Below are 27,043 nucleotides of genomic sequence, written 5' to 3' on the forward strand. Positions count from 1 at the left end.
CACAGTTAGATGCTCTACACTAATGAGCTGAAATACTGACATTACACATTTTTAAACCACAAATGTGAAACTCAGGGCCAGGCCAGTTCATTCTTTCATCATTTTAAAAGGTTATTAATTCAAGCAACACTGAAGATCGAGCCCACCGGTGTATGCTGCTTAGCAGTACAGCAATGTGTAACTGTGATGTAGTGAGGATATATAATAATACTTTAACATGATTGTAAGGATAAGAGCACTTCAACAAAATGTGATTTCGTTTTGAGAGAGACACTTCAGCGCTCATTATCTCAAACATCTCCTCTCACTCTGCTCCACAAAATCTACTGTCACACTGACGTTATCAAAATCTTTACCACAGCTGATGTTATTGCTTTGGGTGACAAACTCACAGAGACAAGTCTAATTCCTGCAGTACCGGCCCTCACACACACACACACACACACACACACACACACACACACACACACACACACACACACACACACACACACACACAGGAAATGGCACTGTTTGTTAGGTAAACAGAATTAACATAACTTGAGGAAAGCGGGTGGAAGCCAGAAGGAGAGGAAAGAGATGTTCCTCAAGATCAAATCAACTTTTCTCTTTTTAGTCATAAACACTTGTGTTGACGCATTAGGCGGAGGGAGGCAAAGTACCTTTGGTAAGAAATGACGGTAACATGAAGTGACGATCAAAGCCTCCTGACTTCCTTTCCTCCCAGGGCTCCCACTCCATCCTCTAAGGTTAAAACACAGAATATGAAAGCTGCATTCAGTACATCTGAATAAGCATGTACTCGGGTAGGAATACTACAATTCATATAACTGTCATTCTGCTAACTTCTCCAGTTGCTGAAAGGGAGAAGGAGAGGAGAACATCAGGGAGCAGAAAACAAAAAGAGAGCCAATAAAAGATTGCAGGGGCCTTCAGATCTTTCTCCTCCTCTCCTCCCAATCAGGAGATGAAAGTCAGATGACAAGCTGTCATTTCGTCCTTGCCCACCTCTTACTGTTAAGCACACGACTATGGCAGCTCTCAAGCTTTTTCTCACCATCTCTCGGTCACACGCAACCTCTCTCTCTCTCTCTCTCTCGCTCTCTCTCTCTCTCTCTCTCTCTCTCTCTCTCTCTCTCTCTCTCTCTCTCTCTTTCTTTCTTTCTTGACACTACAGTAGCTTCTCTTGGGGCTCTGGCTTCTCAAGATTTCAACTATTTTCCGTGAAGGATTATGTTTTTATACCAATCTTACATTACGTTCACATGATAGGTCTTATTAATGCTCACTTCATTTTTTCCCTCCCAGATCTGATCTTTCTGCCTAAACTGTTCACAGTAATGTTTGAAGTGACCCATATCTGATATCAGTGTGAACGGATCTCTTCCCTGAAACGCCTTACATGCAGCCAATTAATATCACACACATGGAGGGACTGCCCATTGATCCAAAAATACACATCGGACTTATTGGTGTCCAGTGACTGCCAGACTCTGTTAACATGTTTCTCAATTTAACAGATCTGGGTTGATGACTTTGTATGACTCTTAAAGCAGACTTTTCATTGATATTTAACTTTGACAGATCTTCTGTGAACTAAGCTAAATAAAATTTGTGAAGTTACTAATTGACATCACAAAACACCGCCATTCAGCACGTCCATGTCATTTTTGTAACACATGATTTTCATTAAATCAAAAAATTGTGCTTTGGGAAAGATTTAATTTATCAGATGAACTGAGTGAACTGTGAAAAGTCTGTTTGAGAAGTTAGATTTACATTTTAAATGACTGATGACAAGGCAACTGTTCGCTAAACATCAACTCCGTCTAAAAGATAATTTATGATTTCTTACGACTCATAAACAGACACTAACTAATTCGGCGAACATAATTTAACATAATTCAGTATTAATTTGAGTCATGTAAAGTAAATAAACATAATGTTTTACAGATAATGCTCATCTGCAATTACCAACAAGGTTAAGACATTTTTAATTTGAATTTTATTCATTTAAATTTTTGCAAATTTATTGAATCCCAGTTAGACTGAGTGAAACATGACGGCCAATTCATCAGCAGTACTCAGTAATATAGAAAAAGTATTTCCTGCCGGGTAACAAACATAATTAGTGTCTGATAACCAATGATGTACTGCCATATAGTTTTGTGGGAGAGAGGTTCTTCTTCTGCAGGTCTGCGCAGTGAAGTATAACGTGGAAAAACACACATTACATTACATTCATTTAGCAGACGCTTTTATCCAAAGCGACTTACAATTCAGTATCTATCTACACACCGTAGACGCAGCTACGGGAGCAATTTTGGGGTTAAGTGTCTTGCTCAAGGACATGAGACTAGCTGGAGCCGGGGATCGAGCCGCCGCCCTTCTGATTGAAAGGCGGCCTTGCTCTCCACTTAGCCACGGTCAACTGAAGATGTGAATCACGATATGAACCTTCTCACAGCAGTCGCATGGCCAGTGATCAGACATGTTACCAATTAAGGATAACTCACATTTAATACTTTTATAACATGTAGTGTATGTGTATGCGTGTGTTCCTGTTTGTGTCAATTTCTTAGGCACGTGATTGGGGAAAAAATTATTTCAGTGTCCAATCTACAAAATCACAAAATCACAAAAAGAATGTGTCACATGAGAGCAAATACATTGTATTTTGCCACATTGGCTTGTAATTTGAACGTAGCCTTACATGCACTTCTACTTTCTCCTCTCAGGTGCTGTTGTGGTCGTCTGATTGGTCAGCATGTGGGCTTGCCCCCGGGCATATCAACTAGTCAGAATGATAAGGCAGAGCGTTTGGCGAAGAATGACAGCCTGTCGGAGAAGTGGTCGATCTGCAAACACACACAGCTCAGCCCCACTGATGCATTCGGCACCATTGAGTTCCAGGGAGGAGGACACTCCAACAAAGCCATGGTGACTCTCATAACAAATCTACTGTGTTGTATTTTGTCCCAAGGCAAACAAGAACAGAACAACCTGACAGTTTTACACAAAAATACACATCCAAATAACCAGTTTTCTCTGTAAATGTCTGAGGTTTTGACCTCAGATGGAAGTGCTCCCTTTTGTTAATGTTAAGGTGTGGTTTTAGTGAAATGTATCAGTGATCAAAGATAGAGTAGGCCGAGTGGTCCTCGCTGAGTATTCTGTAAGAGTAGGATTGTAGAATTTTCCTCAGCTGCAGTAAACTGATGTAGTTTGACAGCACACAGGTTTAGAGAAGATAAGTGTTAAGACGCTTGGCTGACTGAGATGACTTCAGCTCTTGGTCTGGATGGCACAGTTATACCAGCGTTGAAAAAAATGGTTGAATATATTTATGATTGGCACGGTTTTCCGGCAATTAAAACATTTCATACGTCCAAATGCAAATGCAAATGACTTGTAATGAAGACTCCTCTTGAGTATTTGTATAGCGTTCTGATCAAGCTTCTATTACACTGTAACACTCAAATTTAAAGCCATCACACATGTGCAATAAAATGCATCATATCATGACAGAACAAAATCAATCTAATCAGTGTAATTATTAAGTAATTACATATAATTATAATGTAATTATTGCGTCTAAGACTGCAGCAGATAAAATTGTTCCTGATTAATTGATCCATTCCAAAAGTACTTTAGTCTGATTGTGCATGTTATTCATACTTACACCAGCTATGATAACCACAGTGACAGAATCACATCACACACGCTATAGCTTTCAGGGAATTCAGATGAATGCGGCTGCTGAATTATGTCTGATTTATTCCTAGTGTTAAATAATTCATCCAGACACATGTCAGGTTGGGTGTCTGAGGGTGGATTAGATAGATAAACAGATGCTCTATAATGCATGTGGTTCTCCAATCACAGCAAACATCTGTTCAATACTGTTGTAGCCTCAAAAATGAAAACCATACACTTAGGGCAGGTTTGCTGATTCAGGTGATATTTTTCCATTTCATAATTTAGCCTTGACAGATTCGTCTCACATTGAATGCTTTTATAACATGTAGTGTATGTGCTCCTGTTTGTGTCTAAGGCACATGCAGACTTCAAGTCACCATCTGCCTGAGGGTGATGCCGGTGCGCTACTCTGTTCATCACTCACACATGCCTCACTGTTTTCAGTACGTGCGAGTGTCTTATGACACCAAGCCTGACCTGCTGCTACACCTGATGACCAAGGAGTGGCAGCTGGATCTGCCCAAGCTGCTCATCTCAGTCCACGGGGGCCTGCAGAACTTTGAATTACAGCCCAAACTCAAACAGGTCTTTGGGAAAGGGCTCATTAAGGCTGCCATGACAACAGGAGCCTGGATCTTCACCGGTGGAGTCAACACAGGTGAAGTGCAGGACTTACATGCAGCTGGGAAACAATCTGTACTATAGTGAAAAATTGTGCTCCATTTGATTGCATGTTTGTGTCAATATTTCTGTGCCCCGTAAAAAATATTTTATTAATGCACTTGTGCGAGAAGTATGATGAGTGTATTAAAATATTCTTCATAAGTTATCAACTATTAAATATCCATTTGTAAAGCCCCTCAGGGCTGTTAAGATGTCGAACCACTGGATCACTGCCAAGGGGTTATTTTAAGGATATTAAGAGCACTCACTTATACTTACAGACACTTATAGTTAGAGCAGACAGGTGAAGAATAACTCTCAGGGAGTCTAGACTGCTTATTTTATTGCTTAAAGCCAATGAAAAAGATCACATTTAGACAACAACATGTATCTTATTTCACAAACTGTCTTTATATCAGGGAAGACTGAACAAAAAGCTAAAAGAGTTATATTTTAATTTGTTGTGTGACATAAATGACACAATAAGAGCCTATCATGAATATATACTTTTCAATGAGTGGTATTCCATTTAAAGAAACATAGGATTTTCTCTGTTAGGAGTATTGAAGCATCAAGGTTGTGGAGAAGATCACCTTAACACTCTTTTCAGAGATACTGAGTAGCTGGATGAGTTTGTCCTGGAGCAGGATTTACTGTATGAGGAGCTCAGTGGACTGGATTTTGAGCATATTAGGTGAAGGGTTGTAAGTGTAAAGTCCAGAAAGAAACAGTGTCAGCGTCTGACAGCAACAAGATGATTGGGTAACAGTGTTTGAGACAAAAAAATAAGATTGGTAGAAATGAATATAGTGGCAAGTCAGCTGACAGATTGAGAGCACATGGCTTATGCATAGATATGGCTTTATCATGCATATGGAGAGTCTCCCTGAGTGATACTATGTTTCTGAGCTTGGTAAACTATGGATAGTTGCGGGAAGTCACAAAATTGGTAAATTTGCTGCTCCTGTTTCACATATCAGTGGAAGTGTAGTATATTGAATGGTATCAATGATATCAATGATTACTATACATGGAAATTAAAATGAACGACCATGTTGCAAAATGTATATGTTTTTATATTACTGGGAATGGAATGGACCACATATTTGTTTCTTAGTTTTACCTTTGGACTTCTTTTCAATGCTGTGTCACTTTGTTTGTTCGCTGTTTGTATTGTTCTTGTATTGTTTCCAGGTTTACAAAAAGAAAAGCATTTTTAGTTGTATAAATTAAATATAGCAGGCTTTAAATAAGTACAAAGATGGGAGGCGAGATGAGACAGATGGAAATAAATGATACACCGTTGGATGCAGTAGAGGGCTCACACTTGAATAAATAAATAAATAAATAAATAAAAAGTAAGATTTAGTGACACAATGGGTTCAAAGGCAAGAAAGAGGGAGAGGAAGGCCTGAATAATGGAGGTAGAGAAAGAATGAATGTCAGCAGAAGAGATGGTACGAGATGGCCTCCAGGTCTGACTGCTGCTTCCCTGAGGACAACAACTAGAGGCCTGAAGCTACGACCCGTCTGTGTTTGAAGCTGTGTGTGTGTGTGTGTGTGTGTGTGTGTGTGTGTGTGTGTGTGTGTGTGTGTGTGTGTGTGTGTGTGTGTGTGTGTGTGTGTGTCTGTGTGTGTGAGTATATTCAAATTGGCTTCCATACCAACCCCTGCTGCCCTTACCCTGCACCTCATAGATCTTGTTTATCTTTTAACAGCAGATTGTAACATTATCAAAGTTTACACTGTGTATTGGTAGTGACAAAAACAGATTTTGTTATCTGTGTCTCCGTCCTTCTCACGAACACTCTTAAACATTTTTGCACACACACAGGAGTGATATACGCCATGTTGGTGATGCATTGAAAGACCACGCCTCCAAGTCAAGGGGGAAGATCTGCACCATTGGCATTGCTCCGTGGGGCATCGTAGAAAATCAAGAGGATCTTGTTGGCAAAGATGTAAGTCTCCAAGAATATATAAACTGAACAATATGAAACAGTTTGAGAGCGGGTGGTTGCATGCTTTTTTGTGTGATGTGAAAAAACATTACATACAGCCCACAGTTGCCACAGCCTGTGAATTGCAGTTAACGGTTTATTAACTGAGATGCTGAGTAAGCCAATCCAATCTGTGATAAACACTCCTTCAAAGTGAGTTGGACACAGCTGGCGGAACACTGCAGAACACATGCTGACTCATTGAAATATCTGGAATCAATATTATGTTATAGTTTAAAAAAAAATCTGAATGTTCTACTGAACAAGTCAAGCAGAGCAGATTAATGTTGGTAGCTGAAATGAGATAATTAAGTACTGAAGCTCTTTTTCCATGCTTGGTTGGTCTCAACTGTACGCCTAATGACCAGATGAGTTTACCTCAGATTGTCTGGGGTTTCTCTATTTGACCAAATTCAAGCTTCTGAGAAACTGATGAATTAATGTCGTATAAATGGTAATCCAGTTTTTAGTGAAACAGTAAAATAAATGTGCAGTTGCTATTGAAAATACATTGGTCTCTTATTTATTTTTTTATTATTTGTTAAGTACCAAACACACATCTTTCATCACCCTGACAAAATATCTCTCCTTAAATGTTGATGTCTGATTTTAAAAACAAGAGGCTGCATTATCCTGACTTTTGGTCCGAAGAATGGGTCAAGCACCGAAACGGCGAATCCAATATTTCCCATTGTTCAACCAGTACCGTCTCTTTGTTAGTTTCTCTCTGCTTGGTAGATGCTTATGCCTTTCAAACTGTGGCTTAGTTTGGAAATAAGCTCACGATTAAAATGTGCTTCTTTAGTTAAAACTCTTGAAAATGAGAACATTCTATAATTTTTCCCATATGACCTTCTGTCTATACTTGGGTAACATAAATGATGCTAAGAAAACATGCCTTTGTTATCAGTAAACCAAACATTTTCCTTTGTCAAGTTGTCACATACCCCTTCCCAGATGTTTGTGTAGCTGTTAAATTTCATAATTTCCCGGACAGGTGGTGCGTCCATACCAGACCATGTCCAACCCCATGAGCAAGTTGACGGTTCTAAACAGTCTCCACTCCCACTTCATCCTGGCAGACAATGGCACCACGGGAAAGTACGGCGCTGAGGTCAAACTGCGACGTCAGCTTGAGAAACACATCTCCCTGCAGAAGATCAACACACGTGAGTGGAATTTACCATTTTACAAGCAATGGGCTTGAAGTTGATGTATAATGCACTTCATACAATAGTGCCAAAACACAAAGGTAAACTCACCAAGCTGTCTGCCCACTTAGCAGTTGTTGAGTTGCGGCTAAGTACAGCAGTGTATGTACTGGTAGTTCCATTAGCTGTTAGCCAAACACACCGTCAAAAACATTAACAAGGTGCAAACTGTTTCCACCCCACTGTGCCCTCAGCTGTGTTATCGCTAGCGGCCCCTGCTGGCCGGGGTGCCGGTTAGGAGTAGTGAGAGAGGAGTTAGGAGGCAGTCAATGCCAGTATAAAACAGTTAAAAGAAGGTGTTTTGAGAAACTGTGAGTCACAGCAACCACAAGAGGTCCTTAAGCATGAAGCCACAACTAGTCAGCCAAGAAAGTATGCAGTTTGCTGCAGCTGAATGCGAGATTAGCCAAACACACAACTAATCATATAGCCTCAACAAAATAAACAATATCCCAGACATCACAATACTGAGTGAAGTTCATAAAGAAGGAAAAACGCAGACTTCAGTATCAGTCATTCCTCATGTCCTCTGTCCTCGTCCATCTGCTGATTTGATTTACTGCCGGCAGGTATACCGTTAGTAAAGAAAAGGGGCTGCTTTGTCTCAGAAAGCAGAAAATCTTTCAGGAATTTTAAGATCTGTGGCAAACAGTTACACTACATACAGACAGCTTATGATAGAGCTTGTTTGTAACAATTCACTATTAACCAAGCTAGTGCACTGTGGTTGTGTAAAACAGCGGCGGAGGATGAGACTGCGGACATAGTTGATTGAAATAGGTATTGCTTTTATTTACATGTTTATGCTTGTTGAGCATGTAGTGATAAACTGTTGGCTTCTTACTCACAAAGGTTTTACACTTACGATAACGATTGTAGTTGGCATCAACTCATGTAGACTTTGAGTTATCTTCCAGCCAACTGGTTTACTTTGAACCAATCTGCTGTTTGCTGACTTCACTCCATGTGTGTGCTTGGATGTGTTTTATTGTGTTTGTGTGTAGTTGAAGAAACTCAGCCCTGACACAGCAGAAGAGATGCTGCAGTGTGCTAATAAATTACACCAAAACGTTAAAAAGTACCAATATAAGAACCAATAACATTGAAGCTTATCAATACTCCGGTCTTTAAAAATGTAGCACCGGTGCTTTAATATCAGGATTCGGTACCAATCTGTAATGGCTACTGCCCTACTTACCCTAAATTAAAGGAAGGTTTTTTTAGTCACGGTGCGTGATAATAACAACATGAAACTGTAATCCTTGTTTTTATTGATGGCACCACTGTGGGTTAATTGGGTTCAAACTCTATTTTATAGCTGCAACCGGACTAAAATTATCGTTACCTGCTTTATACTGAACACATGCTGTCAGACAGTGTATTTTTAGCCAGCTGTGATATAACTCGATCAGCCTTTGAAACCGTCCCTCCCTTCAGGAGGGGTTTATTTTTTCTTTCAAAGCTCCCTGACAGCTCAGATGAACTCTTTCCTCAAATGAACCTGCTTGATAATCCTTGTCTCCTTGTTCTGGGGTGCTGCACAAAGCTAACAAATGTAACAAACACAGACATACCGATCAGCACACGGTCGACAACTGCACATGTACATTTACAAATATACTGTACTGCAGAAACAACAACTACATTAAGTTGTATTATGTAAACACACCTAAAGGAATGAAAGGTGCATCAGATGTTTGTATTTTAAATGGTATTTTTATCTTTATTTGATACTTGATAATACAAATCAGAACATGGTACACTGGAGGATTTTAAAACCACTTGGTCTACATCACATATGCCGAAGTGGCCTAATTTTTTATGTATTTTGTATATTTTGACAGACACGGTATTGTTACACACTACTGTTGAAATTCAAAAGAATCTCACTCTATGATGTATTTTTGTGCACCTCTCCATGTCTTTATTTTAAGAATTATTGCATCAAAGGCATATTATGCTCATAAAAAGGCGGCAAGAGTATATTTGAATTCTAGTTTGTGCGAGACGCAGGTTTTTATGTATTGCGTGTACTGTATATTTATGTTTATTTGTGTCTGCACATGCACATACTGGCCTTTGTGTGGAGTGTTCATGCACCGTTGAGTCCTTGTCACATTGTATTTCTCCGTTTTCAATTTCCACATTATACCTTAGCTACAAACCAAATGGATTTGCATGAATACAAATGCATTTCTCTGTCTTTTTCTCTCTCATTCTCTCTCTCTCACACACGGTCACAAACTACGACACAAGCTCACACGAACCTCGCTGAAGCCCTTTAAATATATTTCTCAATAGCCTCTCATTGTGTAGAACGTGCTGGGAACAAACCTGAGTCAGAGAAATTTTGTTTGGGGCCATGATTTGTTATTACCGTCTTTTGTTGTCAACATAAAGACATTTTATAATAATTTCCTCAGGGTTTGGGTGACATGAATGCACACATTTCAACATCAATGCTTATTTGAAAACTGAGGGTGTCAGGAGATAGATATTTGGAATGGATACATGGTTACAAGTGTCAAGAGCAATATCATGAAGCAAATCTTACCTTTGTAAACACCATTTTTTTTCACTGTCAGACCTATAACTGATGTTCACTGATACAGACTGTCACTCAGGATGAAACTGGGTTTTCTTTTCTTTACCAACCACAACTGTATTCCTCCTGACCCATTGTCTCTAGGTATTTAGGAAATCTCCCTGGGGTTGTTAGGATACACAAATGTACTTCCTCCTTGTTCATCATCCAGTCATGTGACCTATGGACTTCCCTTTGTCATCCTATGCCTGGACTCATACAAAAGGGGCTGGGAAGGCAAAGGGACGCCCAGTCGTCATACAAGCATCTAACCATCCATATGATGGGAATGTACTCCGCCATCCCTGCTTTATCCATCATCTGAACATATACCTAGATCCAGCACTAATACTGCCCGGGATCTGTTAATGAAACAAGCTGATAGGTGACTGTGTGTGCTGTTTATCTACTGTTGACTACCATAGCACAGAGCTTTCACTCTGACACTAACCTTAGCCTCAGCTGAGAACAAGCTTCGACTTTATAACCTGCCAGTCAGGTTGACAACAGTTGCCTCTTGAGGTGAAATGCTCTATCAGCCAAAATGGATCCATAGTATTAATCAGAATAGTACTATTAACTTTTCTTATATAATGTGACGTGATTTTGTATCTGTGACCTGAATCAAAGCAAGTTTACTAACTTTTTTCTTGGAACTGTTTTAATATTATATTGAGCATGTGATGAATCTAGCTATTGGTTTTTAGGAACTTCATACATTTTGCAGTTGGTAGATTTATCTAAACACTATTTTGAAGCTGATTTAAAGAACACCACACCACTTGTTGTATAAGACCAAAGCAAATAGTTTGAGAAGTGTGTAAAATGTCTACGCAATGTCTGTTGCATAGACCAATAAAACATACAGGTGTGGCAGCTGCACATATACACTGATTAATAAGAGGGGGTATTGAAATGAAAGAAATGTAATAACTATTCATTTTTGCATGGCTGTGAAATTTGAGGCTAATTTGAAGCATCTTAACCTGGGAAAAAAATCCACTAGCACAGCTGCAACTCACCGTATAACATACACAAGAAGGATACACTATTGACAAACCAGCCACGTATCCATTTTGTTGTAGTATGAATGTTGCAACAATTTTTGTTGTACCGATTTTCATGCAAATGTGCAGCCCCAGTGTGGGATTACTGTATGTGTCTGTTTATTGTACTGTACCTTGTTGTGCGTACACACAAGTATTTTTCACTTACTCATTCACCTCTGAAGGGTTGGCAGACAAGGAGCATTTCTTAATTCGATTACCTGTCCACGGTCAATCAAAGAGTGCATCAATTTTCCTCACAGCAGGGCTACCGTGGGATCCAAGAGTAGCCTGAGGTCCTGTCAAGGAAAGAAAGATAAAGAAAGTGAAGAGGAAAAAAGCAGTTTAGTTTGAATGGCCTAACATGTGGGTTGTGGACCACACGTAACCACAAGCTTTTTTTTTTTTCTTCTCTTTTTTTATTTGAACACACAGTCACACACACACTGCACACAAACACAAGATGAAAGAAGTGTGGTGGATAGATATGTGTAATCTCCCCCTGTGGTATTTTTGTGATGTCTGGGCAATCCTGTAGCTAATCCTACTGTGCCTGTGTGCAATTTTCCATGCAACGGCTATCACCATGTGAGTGCTGGAAATGCTGTAGCAATCAAATTGGCTCCACAATACAACACAGTTTTTAAATGTGGGAGTCAATTGTAAATATCAAATGTGATTGTGTTTTGGTCTGACTACGCTCTAGATATAGCTTTGATATTGCAAACAATGTTTTAACAAATCTTCTAGGTCATGATACTTTTACTGATCCCTTGCTACATTTTGATTTCCTTTTGCCATAAGATATTTGTGGTCATTTTGCACATTGCGCATTGCCATTTCAAATTATGGTAGCACCATTGGCACCTGTCAAATCTCATCATTGGAGCACAGTTGGACAGTTCCTAAACATCTTAACACCACCTTTGCTGACAAGACCTGTGTATTCCCTCTGCATACCTCCAGTCTCGACTGTAAATTTGATGTTGTGTAAGGTGTCGCCTCATGGGTTTTGTGCCCTCTTCAGTGGAAAGTGGACAAGACTATTGAAGGCACAGCTGGTTGGCTGGTTGGTGGTAAACAAAATAAATGGCTTCAGACAGGAAACTGGGGTTGGGAGGCTATAAATGTGGTGGATGGACTGGAGCCAGCACATTCACATGCTAGAGTAAATGCTCAGTGCTTTGCCCTGCCGTACATGCATGGCTCTCTCGTGACTTGTTCAGCCAGACGTGGTCAGAGATGCAGATGCAAATGAGCCTGGATAACCGTGACAAGGATTCAGCTTAGGCAGCACAGCACGCTTCACATGTAAACAGAGGGACAGAGCATTGCATAATCATATACAAATTGTTCATTTAAAATATGGTTGCTCATTCCAACACACTCTTTTATAGTGTGAGGGCACATACACACAGAGACATGTTTCCTATTTAACCTCTACTTATCATGTCTTGAAGCTAGCAGATATTTTCAAAGTCAAAGACGAAGAAAATCAATAAAATGATTGGCACCATTCAGCACAGCTCACTCAGCCACTGCACTGCTCTTTTGACATGTCTCCATGTGGCTACAATGCTTTTTAATCACACACCTGCCTCAGAGAGATGACAAGTAAAAGAAGAAGAAAGGAGAGTGAGAAAATGAAGACACAGAAAAGGGATTGAGTGTGAGCCGAGGGGGAAGAGAATAATATAAAGCGCAAAGAAAGTGTGATGCAGCTGTGGAGGATACAGGCAGTGAGTCGACATTACCTCGAGGTGTGTCTATTTTATTTTCCTCTTAAAATTGAACAAGAAATAAATAGAATTCTCTGCATCTTATTCACTCACACATTGCTGTATTTTTTGCAAATGTGCAAATCTTAAATTGGCTGTACATGCCATGCCCAAAGAGGAAATCAAGTTATTCATTTGTGCAAGTTTAGATAAAGTCTGCAAGAATGAATGAGGCACCTTGAGTGTGCCCTCGTCCATTTCACTTAAATTGCATGGACTATTGAAATGGGCGCATAAGTGCTTTGTATATTGAATGTGTGTGCATTTAAACTCTGTGTCTGCTGGGTAACCTTCACTGACCCTGCTATAGCAGTGTTTTCATTAGTCACAGCAGAGGAAAAAGATGAAGTAGCTCTAGTAATTGAATCCAGAAGCCATAAGGCCTTGCGTTGCAGATTAGCCATGACATTGTGACCTCCACCGTAGAGCAGCCGATACAGAAGAGATTATATTATTATTATTGGTACATGGGAAGTCAATAGGGTAGTAATACTATTCTTTCAACCACTATAAATGCCTGAACAAACGCACGATTTTCAGATATAGCTTATAATATCTCCCCTTTTTTGCTCTGTCCAACTGCGTGACCAACTGGATTACTTGGTGGCTCTTGTTCTTTGACACATATCAAATAACTGCATTTTCAGTTTGAATCTGGCTCAGAGATACAGTATATCCAAAAAAGCACAAATAGCAGGAAAAGCTTAGTAAAGCTTATAAATTGTGCTGTGAATTTTTATTTTTAATTCAGATCTCTAGACAATCCATACCATGAGTCATAAAAATGTATATAGAGTCCCCTGGTTAGTGGTTTTGGTCTCAGTTGTGGTACTGCACCGATGACTGTTTAAATCAATGGGGCTGAACTGACTCTGGGAGTGACCACTGGGAGTGGCTCAGTCAATAAAATATTTTCAGGCATTTGAGAACAAGCGTAGAGAGACAGCATGGGGACAGTAAAAGTCATTAGGGATAAAGTGTGTTTATGCACAAATGGACACAAAAAAAGACAAACAAGAACCGCCAGTGTTCAGCCCTTTTGGTGGAGAGATAACAGAGCCAGGTTGGATACACAACCTCTTCTCCAGGTACACCCTTAGATATAAAGGTGCTAACTATAGAACCATATAGGGTTCTTCGGCTTGTCCTCATATGAGAACCCCTTTTCCTTCCTGGTAAATTAATTTATAAAGGTTCCACCTGAAACTCTTTCAGAGGGTTCTACCCAGACCCCAACATAAAGGGTTTTGCTTAGAAACATCTGTAAAAGGGTTCCACCCAGGAAACCCCATGAGCAGTTCTACAGAGAACACTTCTTTGGTGTAATAGTTCCACCATTTATATTCCAAGGATTTTATCTAGAACCCTAAAGGGCTGGGGCTAATGTGGTTTAGCGTAACCTGCAACAATCATGGTTCCTAATCACAGTGTTTGAGGGGGTGGGCTGGATTGTGGGCGTTCCTTTTAACACCCTTGAAGAACTCTTTCTAAACGGTACTTTGGATGAAAAGGGCTCTTAACAGAACCCTTAGTGGTGAGAAGGTCAGAGATGTCCCTTATGCACTCTATTTAACAATTAAACATATACAGTCATATACAGTTATTTTTTGACCAATTGTTTCTTCATATTTGTGACAAACACCATTTTTAACTGTGATTATGGGCTATACAATAAACCTGACTTTCTGCATTCCAGCATTTCCAATGGTTCACAGAGTTTTTAGGACTACTCAGAGGCTGACTGTAGCGCTTGTGACGTGATGACATGTTTATTGTACCTTTTAGGATCATTTGAAGTCAGTGCAGACTAGAGATAATATACTGTATGTTGTTGCTGATACAAAGTCGTATGAGCTGAATCCAAAAGGGTTTTGGCAAGGACAAGTCAAGTAAACTAAGACCCCATTTATCCAGATGGCATTTTATACACTTTCAATTTATTTACACTTTTTTTGACTTTGTGGGATGATGCATTGCCTTAAGTATAATTGTTTAACCCACAAACATATTTACAGCAGCTAACTAACAAATCAAGGCTTCATTTTTACATAGCTCTCACAAAAGCAGATACACACAGACTCACACGCGCGCCAACACACAAATCAATACTTTAAACCCAATTCCCCAGTTGTAAATGTATTTCCCTGATCAATAACATCATTCATGATTTATTATCTCTTAGTCTTGGTAACGCTATAGCTTGACTAAAATGACTGGTAAAAAGGTGGCACAGACCATCTGATTTAATCGGAATTCCTCTGAGTATGAAAAAAAAGACAACATATGTTGATGTCACAATACGACTGAAAAAGTAAAGTTTGAGCGAAACGTTGCCCTTTTAATGTACCCCCTAAGCTTTTGTTCTGTTGCCTGTCGAGTCATGTCCCCTTCACAGATTTGATGTGTCCTGTCTGCTTTGGTCCTTGCTAGGATAATGATGTTTGTGTGAGGGAGAGTGTTTTACTTTTTTAATTTTTGGCGTGTGTGTGTTGGCAAGGGTGGGGGGGAGGTGCGAAGATAACGACCCACATACTGTAACACACCTCCTCCAGTCATGCTGATACAAATTTGACACATACAAGGACAAACTTGCAGACACTCACACACACCCACGCACACAGAGACACACACGCAGAGGATGAGTCATTGCTGGATCCTTAATTAGGACCATTTAAGCATGTTATGTGTGTCTTGCTTACAAGCTCCTCTTTCCCTCCCTATTTCCTTCTTTTCCTCGTTACTTCCTCGTCTCCCAGACTGGTTAATATAGAAAGTTGTGGCCACGGAGTCTCATCGACTACCTCTCTCCTTTTTTACTGCCTCTGCTTTTTCACACAGTTTCACAGTAATTTCCCTCCTGAGAGATAAGGTGTGGGCTGCGGCACTGGGTTAAAACTATGTATGAGATCCAGAGACAAGGGAGAGAGTAGGGGTTTGCCGATTGTGTTATCTGATGCGTTGGAGTGTGTGAATGGTCCATGGATACAGGCATTACAAGAATAGTGGGTGGAAAGGCTGAATGTGTTGAGGGAGACAGTACAGATTGTATAGGGTATATTGTGTAGAGTGTGTATTTTATGAAATCAAGTTTCCTCAGAATATATATCCCACATATATAAGATGTGGTCATTGTTTGATATTTAAAAACAAAAACAGTTAAAGATCTTATTAAAAACATAATAATATAAAAGATAATCACCCAAGTTACAACAGATTGACAGCCTTTTATTCTCAACTCCAGGTCTAATATTCATTTCCAACAAAATATATACAACTCCTTTTGCACTGCCTCATTTGAACGAACCTGCCACCTGTCTGCTCTCACGGTGTGCTTTGTGCACCAAAATAACACAGACGGGAAAGGACAATTTCAAGGTCAGGAAACGGTTGGAGCGCAGCTTGCAACAGTGATTTAGTTTGAATTATTTTGTTTTATTATTAAATACCTTTCAGATAGTAACACTAGCCGCCAAGTGTACATGGTGTATATTTACATTTTGTATAGCACCCCGACTTCCACCCTTATAAGAGAGCCTTAAAATACATTGGTTAAAAGAACAGGATATATATTATATTTCATCCTTCTCTTAACTGTCCACTAGGTATATATATTTTATATGTGTCTGTTTAAAATATTCTGTCGGCATCACAGCTTGGTGTAGTTGGATGTGGTCTCAGTTACATCTGTGCCTACACCAAACAGTGATGTCTTTGTGTACTGACACACCCTGGAGTACAGCTCTGCAACTGTTTGTAAAAGATACAACATTGTTTCCACTCTAATTCATTTATTAAAGTTTAATTGATCACTAGAGTACATTTTCCTGTCCCACCTCACTTCTGGATTAGCAAACATAAAGAAAAGTTGATGGAATGTAGAAGTAGAGTAATGAGGAGAATAAAACACAGATACATACTTTTACCAGTTCACTGCAACACAGTGTTGTACTTTGGCAGGAAACACTTGGTGAACTCCAGTAAGAAGGATTGCATCTTCACTAAATACTCTAAAAACAGATTAGCTCTCCAGCTTTGGGTTCACATTTTCATCTAGAACAATAGGTATTCTTCTGAAAGTGCAGACTTATTCAACCACCCTGTGTTCATCTACTTAGTGTTTTATTTGATATGAAGGGAAAATTCAGACCACAAAATCCGCCTCCACAGACAATTATTCAAAGGACTCTCAGCTTTCCAACAATCATGGGATTTAACTTAAAAAAGTATGAAATGGAAAATCCCGTAGAAGCAGCGGTTGGCAGAGTGTTAACACTTCTATGTTTAGGGATTCAGTTCCCAGTCAAGCTCCCAGGAACATTACTGGACTGTGGCAGTTTTTTAGTGGCAGTCCCAATTGAAATTCAGGTCACATCATGTCCATGAATCCAGAAAACTTTTAATAAATACATTACACTACATATTTCTGCAAAATTAAAAAGAGTGTCTCACAGAGACATTACTCATTGAATTATCACAATTATAATCATTAGGTCCAGTAAAATGTAAACGCATTTAGCGTCAAAATATTATTTAAAGTTAAAGGGCACTCATAGGAGTAAACAGGAGAACATTTGTCTGCATTTGCGCTGGGTGGACAGCTTTGAATTAACGGGCTGCGATATTGATACATCGGAGTTCCTTCAGTAATAAATACAGTAGTCAAAGCTCTTAATAAAAAAAAAAAAAGAACTGTGAACGGGAGGTCAAAAGCCATCAGGAAATGTGTTAGTTTTTTTGGTAGGGTAGTCGGGCAGAAGAGAATTATATTTCATCTGTGGTTTGTTTACTTGTGTGTGCCTCTATCTGTATTTGTGTGAGTGTGTGTGTGTGTGTGTGTGTGTGTGTGTGTGTGTGTGTGTGTGTGTGTGTGTGTGTTTTCGTGCTACCAATTATAGCCATGACACAGCTGTGCTTTCCCCTCCTCATCTGCTCTTTAGTTGAACAATAATCTGCTTTGGATACTGCCGCGCTGCCTCCAAAGCTCACTAGTCATCAATATCAATGCTTGATCTGACACAAGTGCAGGCTCACACACATGCAGGTAACAGCAGAAATAGACATTCAAAAGAAATGGAAGAATCAGATACAAAATGCAAGTTATTAGTCTGCTTCTCTCACATTCAGCTCTGTTGATGTATGGTCGTGTGATGTGTTGTGGCACACTGACGTTTTACCTCTTTGAAGTGCAAGGCCCTTAAAATATTCTCCTTATGTAACTGTCCCTGTTGCAAGGCCGCACGAGGCTGTGTGAGGCAAAGCGTAATGGTGGTGGGCATGCTTCTGAATGTGTGCGTGTGCTTATGTTTGTGTGTGTGTATGCGCATACAGTATGTAAGCACACATCTGTATGCGCTCGTCTGCCTGCGTGTTTAAGAGACGCTTTCTCCCGTGTGAATTATGCAGACCAGGATGAGGGTGCAGGGCGGGGAAGATCCAGCAGTTACACAGCTTTTGAATTAGAAGAGTCAAAACAGCCGTCTGAAAACAACCTCATGATGCACAACGGGAGGGAGAAGAGGAGAACGGAGTGTCTATAGAAAGATCAGCTGGAAAGACAGGAAGTGAGACAGAGATCAGGAAAGGACAGGATGAGGGAAGGAGGGTTTAGGAAATGGATTGAACTGAGAGACCACTAAAAAGGGAAAGAACATAGGGGGGTAAGAAAGAATTGGACTCTGGGGTTTATTGTGGCTTAAAGGCAACGTTCAGTGATATGATGAGAAATACAATATGGAAAGGAAACAAGAAGCAGGAAAAGGAGCAACACAAGCAGGACGTTTGTTTGAGAGTTTGGCAATACATTTCATATCTACAGTACCTTCTCCTGTACATAGTCTCACCATGTGCAGAAAAACCAACCTGCTAAACATGCATAGTTACCGTAAATAGACAATGATTAGCAGGCAAGGAGCCTTTTTTGTGTAGAACAGCGTGGGGTTTATCTCTGAATCTCTCTCACACACACACACACACACACACACACACACACACACACACACATACACATCCATGCCACAGAACCACAAAACAAAGCACAAAGTGGGCTGGTTATTTTTGGTACCGATGCTTTTTTAAAAACCTCTCTACTATAATTAGAAAGCATAGTGTCTTGACAATACAGTTATGAGACATCACAGGTGTCAAATTTGGACCTTGGCAACACATTTGGACATATTTTTTTCTATTTAGAGATCAAGTCTTGCTGATGTAATGAAACTTATTTGTTCTGTTTTTGTTTCTATTCTTAACTTCCCTCTTCTTTCCTCACATTTCTGTCCCCTTTTCTGTGTTGTTCATCCCTGTTTCATCCTTTCTAAAACCACCCACTTGTTTTCATGTGCAGGTATTGGTCAAGGTGTGCCGGTGGTGGCTCTAATCGTAGAGGGAGGCCCTAATGTGATCTCCATTGTGCTGGAGTACCTCAGGGACACACCTCCCGTCCCTGTGGTTGTGTGTGATGGCAGCGGCAGGGCCTCAGACATCTTGGCCTTCGGACACAAATACTCTGAGGAGGGAGGGTATGCACTCACATGTCCACATTATTCTACAATCCAAGGGCAAACACTTACTAATACAATGTTTATCCAATGTGGAAAAGGTTGTTGATAATCTGAATTTCTGATATTTTTAGTTGATTAGTCTTTACAAACAAAGTGCCTTAGATCAAACATAACAAGTATACAATTTCATGTATACTGTACATGACAGCAACAGTGTTATTTTCCAGATGTTAAAACTGATGCAACAACTTGCAAAAATGTATACATTTTGTGAAATGGGCTAATGTGTCACTTTAAAAAAAACACAGCAGACTTTTTTGGTTGTATTCATCATAAAACACACCATGAATTTAGAATAGATTTTTGTGAGAATTAGATTTTATAGCTTCATATATCAAGTTAAGGTAAACTTGCAGAATCACATCTCACCAAGGACTCTGAGACAGTAGGACTGAGAGCTCCAGTCAACCTTGGTTTCACTTACTGACAAGCAAATCTAATTTGCCTGCCTCCCCCTCACTGTTTTATTCTCCTTCCTCTATCCGACCCCTTTCCTGACACACTCTTTTTTTTTTTCTCTGCACCTCTGCAGCATAATTAACGAGTCTCTAAGAGACCAGTTGCTGGTGACCATCCAGAAGACTTTCACCTACAGCCGCACACAGGCCCAACATCTGTTCATCATTCTCATGGAGTGCATGAAGAAGAAGGAGCTGGTGAGTGTCACTTTAATAAATGTTCACATACACATGCCAGCAGACACACATGGACATGCACATATTTGCATGTGCATGACTATATTTTCTGATGCAGATAAAGCAATCATATGAGCAGTATACAGAAAACTGAAGAGCTGACAGACTCACACACACACACACACACACACACGCACACAGTTGTGTTTTCATGACTTTTGAGAACATTACCTTGACTTACATTAATTTCCTGGAGTCTTCACCCTAAAATTTTATGATTTATGTTATGGGGACGTGCATTTTGTCCCCATAAGGAAGGCGAGTGCCCACAATGTGACTGTGTTAACAGAATTATGTCCCCAAAAAATGGGTTAAACACACCCACACACACACCATTAAACCACCAATAGCAGTAATATCACCGATCATTCAAGCTTTGATGTCTATGCTGTATAAAGAAGCCCAAAAATGAAAAATATGTGAAGGAGGAACAAATGGATTTGTGAATTGAAGCTTGCTCATCATGAAGCTAATATTGAAGCAAGTATTAACCCATCTTTTATGCATGACATGTAATGTTAAGTGGATGTAAATATATTCAGATGACGTTTGGGACCAAATGGCCTCCACCTTGAGAGTTTTTCCCCTTTGGCAGTGTTTAATTCCCAGTCCCTTTAGAGCACTGTCAGTCACATAAAAGCGACCTCTTGATAGTGCTGTTGACTGCTGTAAGTGCAGGGGTGACAATTATGTCTGTGTGTGTATACGTTTTCATCATGGTACATTTGATCACAGTAGCAGTGGGCATGTGGCTTTCTTGCCACATTGCTCTATATGACACACACATTGCGATTGAAAGTGTGCACCACAGCAGTGCACGCAAACACCCACACGCAACCCACAAAACAAACAGCTAGCAGCTTTTACTGTATCTTAGTTGTGCAGCATCACTAACTTATTTACCACTTGGTTGCTCTCGCCTCAACTCACTTTGAACGTAGTGCACAATGCCTTTGTAAGGGGAGGGAATATTTGCCAGATCAGTGACTGTTGGTACTGCTGGCTGCCAGTAGCATTTTGCTAGTACATTTGTAATTAGTATCATACACACACCTAAGCCTTATTTTTTTGACTTAGAAGTAAAAGTGTAGAATTCAGTTTAACATCTAGAAACACAATGACTGGGATGTTTTAAATGACAGGTATTTACCATGCAATAATCTTCCCAGTTTGTAAAAATACTCTGCTGCACCATATATCGTTTAAGCATCAACATTGCGATTTGCGTAAAACAACTTTTTTGCTGCTTGATACAAAAGGAAAACTCCACGTGTTTCAATTAATTACCGACAGTCTAGTTAGACCTGCCACAGTTTCATAATGCACCGTATGTATTTTCAAACTTCTCAATAAGTTGGGTCGGTGCAGTCTGCTTCAACTTTACAGCGTCCCTCGCTCTGACCTCGCCACTCGGCCATAGACTTTTAGTGTTGTGCCCTCTCCCTGCGGTGTGACTGTCAACCGGGGCAGAATGTCCTCTCTGTGCGCTCTGTGGTGACGTCGCCAACCCACCTGACCCGTCTTGAAACACTTGTTAAACATGCTTTGTGGGTGTTACTTTTTTGCTGTGTCATCCCCACTCACATCTATACAAAATTGTTTGCTAGAGCACAAACATGTTTGAAAGAGCACAACATCCTTTATCAAGCCTCTTCATTTTGTTCTCTAAGTGCAACATATTGATGCATTTAAATTTAAGGTGTACAAAATTTAGGGTAAATATTCCTGTATTTTTTAATATCACAATATATATATGTTGCAGATATATACATTCCAATATTGTGCAGCCCTAAAAAATACTGTAGATTAATCATTTTATTCTGTGTTTCAGTTAATATAGCAATTGCAGGAAAACGAGTAACACACAAAAAAATCAAAAGGTATTTGCATACACAAAGTGCACTCACAAAAACATGCACAGAGTATTTTGCAGGCAGCCCTGCATTGGTCATGGTTGTGCAGCATGTAAGTGGATTGATTGTGTTGCCAGTGGGGTTCCAGTGGCTGTCTGATGCTCACACTGATGCTTCGTCTGAATACAATACACCAGAGCAGAACAATGTGTGAATCATTTAGCAGGAGCAGCTGTACAGGCCAGATAATCTGATTCTGCCTCTCTCTGAACTTAAAAAACTGTTACCGCTGCCATGCTGCAACCGAACACTGAAAGTGGATTTTGGCAATATTATATGTCCACCAACTGTTTCACCCTTGTATTCATATTCCTCTGTTTTACAGGACAATTAGGTATTTGTCTGATAATCCATTTACTGACAGAAAGGTAGTGTTCTTTAACATGCTAACCACAGTTAAAATGCAGACATTTGGGGTTACACTACTTGTCAGTGTGTAACTTTGTCTAATTAATAGATCTGTATGATCAGATAGAAGAGCGCAAGAGCAGGAATTAAACAAGATTCATGGATAAAACTTTGACAGCATACTCTATGGAAATGTATTCAGTGGAAGCAATCCTCTTCCTTGTATGTCTTCCATAATAACTCAGGCTTTTCTCAGTGAGCACATATTGCAATCATTAGTGCCCATACACCATGCACAGTCTCAAAAAGCCAACTTTGGTAATGGTTGGAGAAAGAGAGAGAGAGAGAGAGAGAGAGAGAGAGAGAGAGAGAGAGAGAGAGAGAGAGAGAGAGAGATGAAACTCTCTGCTGTCTGGCACCTCTCTCTCTCTCTCTCTCTCTCTCTCTCTCTCTGTCTCACTGAAGTAATTTCACCAGCCTGCTATTTATTAGACTGATCAGGGTTCCCCCTGATCACACTCAGAAAGCCACTGATTGAAGTGTTTATGCATGTGTGATTGGAGGGGAATAACTGTAAGGGAGGAAGGAATAACATGAGAATGAGCAAAAGAGAGGGTTCCCATTGTCTCATGCAAAACCGGAAACACTCTTGTCATGGTTTTGCTGTAGACCCAATTAAAATGGAATAAACATGTTTCCCTGTGTGGTCAACTGATTTTTTTAGTGAAACCAAAACATGTATGGCTTGGCCTATTTCATATTTCATGGTGAAACGTGTTTCATTTTGCATTGGGGAGCTTCCAATCTGCTGGGTCACCATACTCATATAACCTGTGTTAAAGTCACCCACTTGATTCCTGATCAGACTAAACCACTTTTCAATTCTCAGATATTATAATACTACAGGACAACTTAATAAAAGTAGTAAGGCTGTACTGAATGTCAGCTTCCTTCGAGATTTTTGAATGAAGCTTTGAATGTCTGTTTTTTACTTGCTCTGGAGTTATTGGTAATGTTTGGATCACACTAGTCGGAAACAATCCTATGCAGCAACCATTGGAATCTCATTCTAGTATAATACCCATAATATTACACTGCCTTTCTGCAGCTGTGCAGAAATACTGTGTTTAAACAGAATGGATAGACATGCACAAAATAAAAAGAAGCTTGACAGCATTCAAATGCTCCTGCATGGTGATCAAACTGTTCATGTCTACCAGTATACTAACTGCTATGTACATGGTCTTCTGTGTTGTACTGTCGTGGTATGCCCTCTTGTACTGGCAGTAACTGCGCAGGATTGATGAGTTTGCAATATTTAATCTGGAGACTAAAATGACAGACATTGCAGGATAATGTTTATTTATTTTTACTTTTAAAAGTTATTCAACACACTCACTCCACATTCATGTTCAAGAGTCTCTGCAGATGACATCAGAATCAGAAACGGTTCATTGCTATTGGCTTGGTGATTGGTGCGTGACAATATACATAGTGCAACATTAAACGCTACAATTTAAAAATAGAGAATATGATAAACAAATTAAGTATACGTTCAAACAAATATGTTATTAAAGTGTCATGTTTATATTTAAAGAGAAGAGTTGTACAAGGGTGTGTAACTGCAAGTAACTGTCCTGGGGATGTAGGAGTCTGAGTCAATGGGGGTCAGTTTTTGTGGCGTGAAGAGTTTGTGTCCAGTGTGAGAGGGGTCGGCTATAATCTTTCTTGCTCCGCCTCAGGGTCCTGGAGGGACAGCAGTTTGCAGCTAATCACTTAATAACCTACTCAGCAGAGTGTGAGTGTATGAGTATGTGTGTAAGAGTGCAACGTAAGACTTGAGATGTCTAGACTTTGCAGTCAATACCTACTATTAGGATGCAGTGAAATCATATTAGTTCTATAGTACTACAATCCCATAACAATAACAATTGTAGACACCTGTGTTTACCTTGTATACCAAAGCCAAGTAATGTCAAACCCAGATCAAGAGCAGAGTCACAAAAACGTTGCGTTGACTCATTTACACTGGCAGCAGCAAATGTGGGTTTATCCTGGGTCAGTGCTGCGGGCCGAAAGGGGTAAGTGTGTGAGAGGGAGAGAGACAATGAGACTGTGTGTTTGTCTGTGTGCCAGCTCGCCTGCGGTTTCATTTTTCTGGCTCTGCAGCAGGAAAACCAAAGAATAGGAGGAAAAGAGAAAGACTAAAGGTGACTGGCTGTGAGAGGGAGAGTGTGTCTACTTAATGCCGGCCTTACAACAATTTACTTTTCATGAGATTTTACTGTCGCAGACACATTTTGAAAGTTTTGCTAGAGTTGTGGCACGCTCCAGGTATCTAGATCGTTTGTTGTAAGGTGGTCATAAAACTTAGTCCAACCAACAGTTTTATAATAATTTCTCCTGCACTAAACAGGAAGCAGCAAAGAGAAGTAGGATGATTAAAGAGTGGATGTGTCTTTCAGCATGCTGGTTTATTCATGTAGACATTTTGTGCTTCAGTTATTTCCCTGTTGCCTCTGCTTTGTTTATCGTACTGAGGGCTGTTTATGTTTTGTATCAAGAGGCGGTAAACTTGTGATCCATTGTAAGTACACACTGAAATGTATATGTACGTGTGTACCTCTGTGTTTTATGTTTTTATCCTTGTTTTACCAAAAGTGGAACCGGCAGTTTTATTCAAGCCTCATAGACATTTTTTGCCTTAATATTGTCATTTCAAGATGCCAGATGATGCATTTTATAATTAATATGTTGCTGTGAAATCAGTTAGGCAGTAAATGATAAAACTGGGAAGGGCTCTTTGCAGCTACAAACAATAGTACCAATTACCTGCTTTATGTTTTCATTTGGTCTAATCTAGAAGTGTGTTGGATCATCTACCAAAGAAAAAAATCGGTTCTGATAGATGATAGAATTCTAGGTTCCCAGTCGGAGGGGGAAGGTATGGGCAATAATTGTTAAGCTAATCAATGAATGATGTGCAAGCTCTTTAGTTTTACTTGAGAGTAACAGATGTAAGATTTATAGATGGTGTGTTATAAAATTGCATTGAAAGAGAATACTAAAAGAAAGCATAGGTCACATTTGTATCAACTTGTCTGGAAGATAAGGGTAATTATCTTCCTCATGTATTCACATCACTTATCTTGTTTCTTTTATCCCTTCAACATAAAGATGAAACCATTTCTTATAAATGTCAAATCAGCACACTGAAAAGACTACAGGCTGCGTGTGAACCAGTGCCTTTAAATATCAGCAAGGCCTGTTTTTGCTAGAAATGTGTTAATCCAATTCTAGGTCTAATTAAGAGAGAAGTACCTCATTCTACCTCCCCATCTCTCACTCTCAGCCCTTCGCACTTCATCTGTGATGGGAGGGGGGCAAGATGATCGCTTGATATGAATAATTGAGTGTAGAATAGTCCTTATATGTTTAATTCAGATTAAATATTGAGGAGGAACCACCCACCCGCAATGTTCCTCCTCCTTTCTGACAAGAGAAACGAGTGGGAGGATGATGAGGAGAGGGAAAAAGTGACTTCAATGGACCATGAGAGAGATGGAGGGACAGATTTAGGGAGAGAGGGGAAAGTGGGCAGGAAATGACACAAGAAGGGAAGGGAAACAAATAGTTTGGGTGGAGAGCACATGTGAAAATGAGGCACATTAGAGAGTTCGAGCCACAAACAGAGATATATTCTTGAAGAAAGACAATGCCTTGGATGATTATCAGCAGGGCAGTTATCAGTTTCAAATGTCATAAATAGAGAAACGTATGTCTGTCTTTCCTCTGCTGCTTAACCCTGTTGGTTTATGGTTTATTCCAGAAGGTAATAAATATTCATCTTAATATTTTATGCTCAAATTCACACAGATGAAACCATTAACAGAGCTTTGACAGATCTGAACTGCTAACCATTGTAAATGTATGGACTGCAGAGGATGCTTTGGAGACATTTGTGGACTATATGAGTGTGTGTGTGTGTGTGTGTGTGTGTGTGTGTGGGGGGGGGGGGGGTTGTACAGTATGTACATGTAGCAGCACGAGCAGGGTCTTTGCCTGTTAAATGAAGATGAATGTTTTCCAATCAGCTTGGCTCACTGCAGCGTGAAGAGCAACTTTCTGATCCTCTTCTAAGCTCGTAGCTTAGCGTCTCTGAAGATGTGGGAATCCTCCAACAGATCCCAGTCACACTGAGAAAGATTGCACTGCCTCTTCCTTTTTCATTTCTTATATCCGTTTGAATTTATCAACTCCGAATCTCCTTCCTTCTGTGTCCTTTGCGTTACACATGCTTTCTCTTTCCTGCTGCCTCACGTCTTTCTTCCTGATCCCTGCCTCCACTTTTCTCCCTCTACTTATCGTTCCCGTTCTTTTCCTCTTTCCTCTATTCTTGTCAATAGTGAGATGGAGTGCGACAGACACAAGTCAGTGCCCTGTCCCTTGCATGTTGACCCCTGAGGTGATGATTGTCAATGTTGAGGCCAAAATACATTCAGAATGTTAAGTTACGTTAGAATACCGTTTTGACCAAACACATGGA

The 27,043-nt window shown here is 39.9% G+C and overlaps 1 protein-coding gene across 4 annotated transcripts in view; it reads left to right on the forward strand.

Moving 5' to 3' along the window:
• trpm3 (transient receptor potential cation channel, subfamily M, member 3) overlaps positions 1 to 27,043 on the forward strand; it is a 132,260-nt gene that overhangs the window by 66,141 nt on the left and 39,076 nt on the right. For all 4 annotated transcript variants that reach the window (XM_068703377.1, XM_068703378.1, XM_068703380.1 and 1 more), the window contains exons 3-8: positions 2,739 to 2,940; positions 4,144 to 4,364; positions 6,200 to 6,323; positions 7,360 to 7,531; positions 19,325 to 19,499; positions 20,074 to 20,197. In XM_068703377.1, coding sequence (XP_068559478.1) covers positions 2,739 to 2,940; positions 4,144 to 4,364; positions 6,200 to 6,323; positions 7,360 to 7,531; positions 19,325 to 19,499; positions 20,074 to 20,197 — 1,018 coding nt within the window. The remainder of the gene's footprint in view (positions 1 to 2,738; positions 2,941 to 4,143; positions 4,365 to 6,199; positions 6,324 to 7,359; positions 7,532 to 19,324; positions 19,500 to 20,073; positions 20,198 to 27,043) is intronic.

This window comes from Cebidichthys violaceus, unplaced genomic scaffold (genome assembly GCF_023349555.1).
Source record: "Cebidichthys violaceus isolate CVI_PGR_0920_01 unplaced genomic scaffold, fCebVio1.0.p SCAF_9, whole genome shotgun sequence".
NCBI classification, from domain to species: domain Eukaryota; kingdom Metazoa; phylum Chordata; class Actinopteri; order Perciformes; family Stichaeidae; genus Cebidichthys; species Cebidichthys violaceus.